Source organism: Prunus mume, linkage group LG2 (assembly GCF_029339155.1).
Source record: "Prunus mume cultivar Tortuosa linkage group LG2, ASM2933915v1, whole genome shotgun sequence".
In the NCBI taxonomy this organism is placed as follows: Eukaryota; Viridiplantae; Streptophyta; class Magnoliopsida; order Rosales; family Rosaceae; genus Prunus; species Prunus mume.
In genome coordinates, this window is record NC_142699.1 from 32,856,029 (window position 1) to 32,865,034 (window position 9,006).

At 35.6% G+C, this 9,006-nt stretch overlaps 1 protein-coding gene across 1 annotated transcript; it reads left to right on the forward strand.

The window, feature by feature from the left end:
* The first annotated feature begins 5,393 nt into the window (after window positions 1-5,393).
* On the forward strand, window positions 5,394-6,459 carry LOC148920088 (glutamate receptor 2.9-like). Its single transcript, XM_089044540.1, is given in 4 exon segments — window positions 5,394-5,712; window positions 5,808-6,058; window positions 6,060-6,218; window positions 6,349-6,459. Coding segments are annotated over 4 exon segments (840 nt in total).
* The last annotated feature ends 2,547 nt before the right edge of the window (window positions 6,460-9,006 follow it).

Below are 9,006 nucleotides of genomic sequence, written 5' to 3' on the forward strand. Positions count from 1 at the left end.
CCTCAAGATGGTATGACGGATGAAGGTTATTATGTCTTTGTAGTTAATCATTGATTTTGTCATATAAAATTTAGTCCTCTTTCTCATGATTGAGTGTAACAATTTCAGGCCTGATGCAGTTGCAAAGCATATGGAATGGTAGTAGTCAGCACTAATCTTACAGTATGGCAATTTCCTTTGTTCCCTTGCCTTTAGTTGATTAAACATTCAGATTATCACTAAATTTAACTAACAATTTTTCATTATCCGTTGGTGATTCTGAATTTATGTGCTTTTTTCTTTTCGATTTCGATGGTGATGCTATTTATTGAGTTTATCAGGATGAAGATCCTAAAGATATCCTTGTTATTTCTATTTCATATTGAGTTGATGGTGATGCTATTTGATGTTTAACTCAAGTAAGTATGCATTTCATGAGGCGGAGTGGCTCCGATACCGGATTGTAACATCCCACATCGACTAATGGAGAGGGGGTGATGTGCCTTATATGTACATGTCCGCCTCCATTTAGTACAAGGCTTTTTGGGAACTCATCAGCAGTCATGAGAACTCAGAGATTAAGTGAGTTGGGGCTAGAGCAATCCCGGGATGGGTGACCCAGTGGAAAGTTGCTCGTGAGCTCCCAGAAACAAAATCGTGAGGGCAGAGATGAGGCATAAAGCGGACAATATCGTGCTATGGCGGAGCCGATCCCGGGATGTGACACAACCCGTTTAGTAAACATAAGAAAATCACTTATTATTAAAATTGTGGTGAGAAGCTATAAGTGAATGACTAATGAGTGCTTTCATTATGCAGGAATCAGTTTTGAAGAGACACTAGGTTTAATGATTATACGACAATCATTTCTGATTATATGGAATTAGTACCAAGTGTTTTATCTCACATTTGATTATCTCGACAAATCAGACAGTGATTATTTTCACGGCATAGTAATCCCAGTGGCCCTTAGGTACATCTTGACTTGCAGTGCAGGAGCATTTGGCTTGGTAGAAAATTATGAAACTTTGACACAATGATCTTCAATGTCTTAGCTTTCTTCTCCAATTGGTCTTGCACTAAAATTCATTCGAAGAGTCTATTTTCAGTCAAAACCCTTCCAAGAGCGCAAAATAGCTGAAAATAAGGAAAAGTAATAATGTTATTTTAATTAACTTTCCCTACAAAAACTAAATATATATGCAATATAGGAAATAATGCACATATCAATAAGGAACTAAAATCCTAACTAAATATGAACTCACCAACAGTTACTACTAGGTCAAGCTTAATAAATGGTCAAGCTCAATAAAAGGGATTCATTTTGGTAAGGGTGGAAAAGAATCGAATTGGTTGGAATTTCAAAAAGTGGTTCAATGATCTGAAATATCTAATTTGAGATCTGATTTATTATTTTACTTGTAATCTATATATATAAAGCAAAATGCAGAGAATGGTGAAACATTCAAAATAACAGAAAATGCCCTTGGTTAATTCAAACATTAAGAATTGAAATTATTAATTAAATGAGAATAATATGGTAAATTCACATTTTTTATATTAAAAAAATTAAAAATAAAAACAAAATTAGATAATAGGTATTACTTTTATGGAACATAACTATCTTTTCTTAATTCTAAAAATAAAATAAAAAATAAAAAATAAAACCAATTGCATCGTGAAAGCATGTACCAAAAGACAGTATATAAATTAATCAACGGACTTAGGACATTTTCTAATAAATAGTTCATTGCATAAAATAAAAAAAATTGTTTATATATGTAAGACCTTTAATTGCAAGAGTCATTAAACAAGTTTATTTGAGGACAACAACAATAACTCCCATGACATTGTATTTCAATTATTCTTTTTAAAATTCCAAGTTCATTTCTTTCGTTGATTTTTTCTTTTCTTGGGAAGTTTGTTTTTCGTGTAATTTTATATGAATGAATTTCGTACACATTAAGGCAATCAAATTAAATTTCATGATGATTATGATGGTTTTAATGTCGATAGTGATGCTTCTAACTTTTTGATATATAAAACAGATCGCGATCTTGTTTGTGTCTTGAAACCTCCAGTTTCAAGGGGAAAGGGTGTTTTAAATCATCCTTGAAAAGTATGGTCCTATACAATTTATTTAGATTTTAAATATGAAACTATTTTTAAAAAATAAATTTTTTATTTAAATCCACGTGTCATTATCTCATTGGATATGTGAGTACTGTATACGTGCCACGTCATCATTTTAACAGAAATTTTGATGGCACCTAACGGCCAAATTGATGTGTGAGGAGTAACATAAAGGACCAATAATGTCACAAAAAAACATGAAGGACCAATAATGTCACAAAAAAAAAATACAAGACCAAAGCTAATAATTTCATGAACCTCAAGAATCATTTGTGATAAAAAGCCACGATAATTTTATAGTATACTTTGGAATGTCAAGATACAGTTTTTGTTTGTTTTTGCTGCTCTTATTATATTATTCAGTCAGCCATTACAAATTAATCAATTGATAAACTTATTTGTCAATTGCACTTATTTATAAAGAATTAGTGCACTTATTTGTCAATTCATGTCCAGTTTGATGGAAAGAAGGTATTCTGGTTCCTTTTACTCCGTCAAAACTAGGAAAAGGGTGTTTTCTCATCCTTGAATTTGAATAGTACTCAGGATAAGACTATTGACTTGTCTCGAGTTATCAATATGCGATGCAAATTGAATCAATATTTATGAGTGTTGACCAAATGCTTGCCCATTTTCTCAAACTCCTATTAAGATGAGCTTGGAACACAAATTGTACATAAGATTTAAAGCTAAAAAGAGTAGGAAAAACGAAAGAGAAAAACAGTAATTTAAATCAATGTTTTAAAAGGCATGCCTAAGCGCGCCTGAGAGCGTGAGGCGATGGTAAAACGCCTCAAGCGTACCTCTGTTTAGCGATTGTTGTTAAAGGCATACGCCAAGTTAAGGAGGCGTACGCCAAATTCCAAAAGCGTACGCGTGAAATTGCAGAGGCGTTGCAGAGCGGAGAAGAAGACGATGAAACCTAACTTTATTTCTCTCAAAACGATCCCGTATGGTACAGCTTTTGTGTTTAAAGAGTCAAGCAAAACGGCAGCGTTTCAACATCTATGGTTTCTAAGTTTAAGAACATAACATAAGCTCAGGTCCCACTTCCTCAATTCCTTCACAATAAAAAATTATTATATTAATTAGTCCCTCCTGTGCCTTTTATCTTCTGCCCTCACCCAATAGAAGGTTCACAAAAATCATATTTCCCTCTGTTTAAATTTTGACTAGCTCTCTCCCATATCCACCCACATATTTCCAACGACGGAAGCCTCTCTTTCAATATATTCAAACAGTCTGCATCAATTTGAATTCATATCCAGTCTATAACAGTCTAAATCAATTTAGGGCTTAAAGAAAAGCTTGAGATGTTTCAATTTATGAATCAATGACCTCACAACATATATGGATCATATGTTTTACATATTATTAACATACTAATATATTTTTATTTATGATAATTGAATGTTCAAAAGGCTTGCGCCTTATCGCCTCAAGGCTTACGCCTTGCTTTGCGAGACATAAAACGCCTCTCTTCAACGCCTCGCCTTTCAAAACATTGATTTAAATATACGTGAGAGTGCATGTGACAAACCCAGGGAGCTTAACAATGATGACAAACCAGAAGGACATTCTATCTTTCTTCTTCATTCTTTCGTTGGCCGGGCTTGCGAATATCCAGCTTTCAATGGCAAAGGAGGTGATACGAATACCAGTCGAGGTAGTTCTTGACTTGAATTCGTCCGTTGGAGCGATTGCAGAGAGCTGTATGACCATGGCACTCTCAGATTTTTATGCTAAGCATGCTCATTATCGAACAAGGCTTGATCTTCGCACCCGCAATTCAGCAGATGATATTGTTACTGCAGCATCTGAAGGTGGATTAGACAATTCCTTCTTTCCAGAAAATTATTTTTCGCCACAGACACATACACTCAATCTTTTGATCTTAGCTAATTAATTTAATTCATTAACAATTTGTCTGTTTAATTCATGCAGCCTGGTATATGATGAAGAAAGAAAAAGTGCAGGCCATCATTGGACCTCAAAGGTCAGCAGAAGCGCAGTTTGTGATGGAGCTTGGCAGAAAGGCTAAGGTTCCCATCATTTCATTCTCTGCCACCAGTCCCTCTCTTTCTCCATCTCGTAGCCCATTTTTTGTCCGGACAGCCTTCGATGACTCTGCTCAAGTAAAGCCATAGCTGCCATCATTGAAGCTTATAGCTGGTTCGAAGTTGTTCTCGTCTATGAAGACACCGATTATGGCAATGATTTAATTCCATATCTGGTGAACGCTATACAGGAGGTTGGTGCTCGAGTACCTTACAGAAGTGTCATTCGTCCATCTTCTAATGACGCTGAAATTCTAGGGAGCTTCGCAGGTTAAACTCAAATTCAACTAGAATATTTCTGGTGCATATGACTGCCTCCCTTGGGTCCAAATTCTTTATACTAGCAAATAAGGCAGGTATGATGAGTGAAGGGTATGCCTGGATTGTCACCGAAGGGTTATCAACTTTTTTAGATCCTGTGAATTCAACAACCATGGATTCAATGGAAGGTGTGTTGGGAGTAAGGCCATATATCCCAATGACAAAAGATCTTGAAGACTTTCAGTCAAGATGGAAACAACCAAACAAGATGACTGCGGGCCTAAACCTCTTTGGATTATGGGCATATGATACAGTTTGGGCACTTGCAATGGCGGTGGAGAAAGTGAGAACAACAAGTTCTGGCTCTATGAAGCATAACACAAGTAGAGTCATTAATCTTTCAAGCTTGGAAACCAGTAACATGGGTAAAAATCTTCTTGAAACAATCCCAAGTTCAAAATTTCAAAGCCTAAGTGGGAATTTCCAGTTGGTCAAGAGACAGTTAGAACCTTCAACCTTTGAGATATTCAATGTGATTGGCAATAAAGAAAGGATTATTGGATATTGGATTGATCAACAAAAAGGGCTGTCAAGACATCCCAAGTTTGACAGCAGTGAAGCGGCAGACTCAGATGTAAAGAGGAAACTCAAGCAGGCAATCTGGCCAGGGGACACTACAGACCGGCCTGCAACAAAGAAACTGAGGATTGGAGTTCCAGTGCAAGAGGGTTTTAATGAATTCCTAAAAGTGGAAAAGAACAATAACATATCAGGATTCTCTGCTCTAGTGTTTTTGCTGCGGTGAATAAACTACCATTTCCCCTTCCCCATGACTTCCATCCATTCAGTGGGACATATGATGATCTTCTTTGCCAAATCAAAGAGGGTAAGTTTTATTTTTACGTAAATTATGGCGTCATCTCTTCTCCCAATATCTAATGTACTTCTAATTGGTGATTTAAAATGCAGAAGTATGATGCTGTGGTGGGAGATACAACAATTGTAGCTAACCGCTCATTGTATGTAGATTTTACATTGCCCTATTCAGAGTCAGGAGTGTCAATGGTAGTTTTGGTGGAAAATAATGAAAGAGACAATATTTGGATTTTCTTGAAGCCGTTAAGTTTGGATCTTTGGCTGACAACTGGGGCAGCCTTCATATTTACAGGTTTTGTGATATGGGTTCTTGAACACCGGGTAAACTCTGAGTTTAGAGGTCCACCACAACAACAACTTGGCGTGATATTGTCGTTCTCCTTTTCAACTCTTGTCTTTGCTCATAGTAAGTTCTCTTCTCCTTATACCAAAGCATTTGTTTTCTTCAAAATTCTCAGTGAAGCTTGTGGTCTAATTAATAATTCTTTTGTAATGCTATAGGGGAGAAAGTGGTGAACAATTGGTCAAGATTAGTGCTCATCATTTGGGTTTTTGTGGTTCTTATCCTGACACAGAGTTACACTGCAAGTTTAGCTTCAATGTTAACAGTGCAGAGATTGCAGCCTGTATTTACTGATATAAGAGAGATCAAAAGGAATGGTTATAATATAGGATATCAAAAGGATTCATTTATTAAAGGGTTTCTAATGGAGAATTTAAGGTTTGAAGAGTCCAAGTTGAAAGCTTATGGTAACCATTGAGGACTATAAGCATGCACTATCCAAAGGAACCAACAATGGTGGAGTTGCTGCAATTTTCGATGAAATCCCTTACCTTAAACTGTTCATTGCAAAGAATTGTTCCGAGTACACCATGGTTGGACCAACATACAAAACTGACGGATTCGGCTTTGTGAGTTCTCTGTCTTAATTTTCTTTGATTGTATTGTTATCCATAAAAACCCGAGTGTACAATGCTGCAACAATGGTTCCATTTCCTATATCCATATGCTAAATTGTTTTTTTGCCTTCTAATACATCAGGCCTTCCCAAGAGGGTCTCCTCTAGTCTCCTACATGTCAAGGGCAATCTTGAATGTCACTCAAGATAAATCTAAGATGGATTCAATTGAGGAGAAGTCCTTTGGGAAATAACCAAACCATCTGTGATGATCAAAGTGCCAAAAAAATTTCAGACGGTCGAAGCCTTCATGTGTACAGCTTCGGGGGACTCTTCATCATCGCAAGGTGTAGTCTCCATGTTTTCACTTTTGATGTACATGTACCGTTTCCTTTGCTCACAATGGCCTACTTTGAGGACCACGATTCATTCTGAGAACTCATTTTGGTGGAAAATGGTTGAATTGGCAAAGCATTTTGACAAGAAAGATCTCACTTCGCATCCTTTTACGCAAAGAACATCCAGAGTACATGCTATGGATACTCCTGATGAGACAGCTATAGGAGGTTTACATTATGCAAATGATATGCAACACAACTCAGCTGTGGAGAACAATATTGATGTGAATGAAAATCAATCAAATGGTGGAAATCTCTTATCAGGGCATACTGATTCATCTATCCATGTACCTAACTTGTCATCACAGGCTTCCTATATTTCCATTTTAAACCTCTAAGTTACAGTAAAACTATATGTGTAAACGTCATGATATATTGTTGTTCATTCATATATCTCACATCATTACTTTATTATTTATGTACAGAAATCTAAATACCCAAAATAATTAGAATTATCTCCAAATGAAATGCTGAAAGATCAACAATCACTGAGCCTCCGTTGTTCGTCCCTCCTGAAGGTTTCTAGGTAATGTCCAAACAAAAGAAAACAAAACAAACCCTTCTCAATCGGTACAACTATTAAGTCTAGCAGCACTAGATAAGGTTTCGAATCTAAATTCATGGATGGGATTTTGTATATATTTGGAATATGTATAGAGCTTCATTTGTAAATTTCTTATCAATCCGAAGTCAAGTCAACTGAAAACTTGCAGCGAACTTGGTTGTGAGTTAATAGCCTAGCTAGAGCCCACTTGGGTGTAAGTTAATAGCCTAGAAGCTTCTTAATTCAATTCATAATACATCTTCATTTTGTTTCTAAGAGAAGTCATCAGAGGAAAAAGTTTCGTCGTTATTTGGAATCGCAGCAGATTTGTTTTGGTAATTTGATTTCAGGTTTGTGTTCGATATTTGATTGAAGAATTTGATGTTGGTTTAGAGCAATGTTTTAAAAGGCGAGGCGTAGAGGCAATGCGTTTTTAGTCCGCTATGCGTAGGCGTAAGCGCCTAAGCATTGAGGCGTAAGCCTTTCGAATATTAATTTATTTTAATAAAAAAAATTATAAATAATAATACAAATTAATTGTAATGCTAATTCTTATTGAGCCAGAATATTCTATAAAGAATATAAGTACTAAATGTCATTCAAGCATAATAATCAATCTCAAAACATAAAATACTTATTTAACATCAAAAGAAAAACTCAATTCATGCATCCCACTCCTCATTATGAAACATAAAATACTATAATTTTCGGTATTTATGTGTGAACTTGAGTGTTATTTTTAGTTGGTTGTTGTGTTGTTTGGAAAAAACAAAAGCATATATATATTTAAATGAATCTTGTACAAAGAGAATTGCATACTGAAGGAGAGAGACGCTTGAACTTATGGAAAGAATTAAAATTGATGGAGATTATCGCATTAGGAATATATTGATAGATCCATTAATGTATTTATTTAGAAGAAAAAAAAAAGGAAATATCGTTTGTTTAGGGGGGGGGGCCTTTTAAGGCATGCTGTTTGTTTGAAAATAAAAACCAAAGTGCGTTTAGTCACCTCAGTTTAAAAAAAAAACAAATTGACTACATGAAACGACGTCGTTTCACTAAAACAAACCCTAACAAAAAAATTTCAAGTCAGGTCGTCTTCTTCCTCGCGCTCTAAGCTTGCAGACAGCTGTTTGTGCAAATAATCTCACGGGAGAATATTAACTCTAGATCCTTCAACCTTCGATCTTCCTTCTCTCTCTTCCTTGATTCCTGAAAGCATTGGTAAATATACCACACGGGAGTGTTGGCCAAAAACCCTCCGATGCCTAAGTTAGTTCAGTGTTTGTAGAAAAACAATAGTTAAGCAAAGTGCGGGAGAGTAGTGTTTATGTAGGGTGTGAGCAACCGTGTGTGGTGGCCGGAGCCGTGTGGAAAAATATGGAGAGTGGAGAGGGAGAAAGAGAGCTTTCGGGTATTTTTCTCGGGTATAAGGAGTATGTTTAGATGTACCTTGAATGATGAATGAAGTCATCTATTTATAGGAACCTAGGGGCTAGGGTTTACGTAGAGAATATGCTGAGTTTATTCTCTACCCAAATTAAATGTATGGGATCAGTGATGAGATAATATCTGATTTAATGATATTATCTCTTTTTATGGAGATAATATCTGAATTAAATGATATTATCTCTTTTTATGAAGATAATATCTGAGATAGTGACATTATCTTCTCTTTATTAGGATAATATCTTAATTAATGATATTATCTTATTAAATAAAGATAATATCATTTAATTAATATATTTATCCCAATTAATTAATTGGCCAGATAAATGGTTCAATTAATTAATTAAAAAGATATAATCTTCTTTTCTACGTGGCGTCTTTGTGATTGGAGCGAAAATATCTGCTCC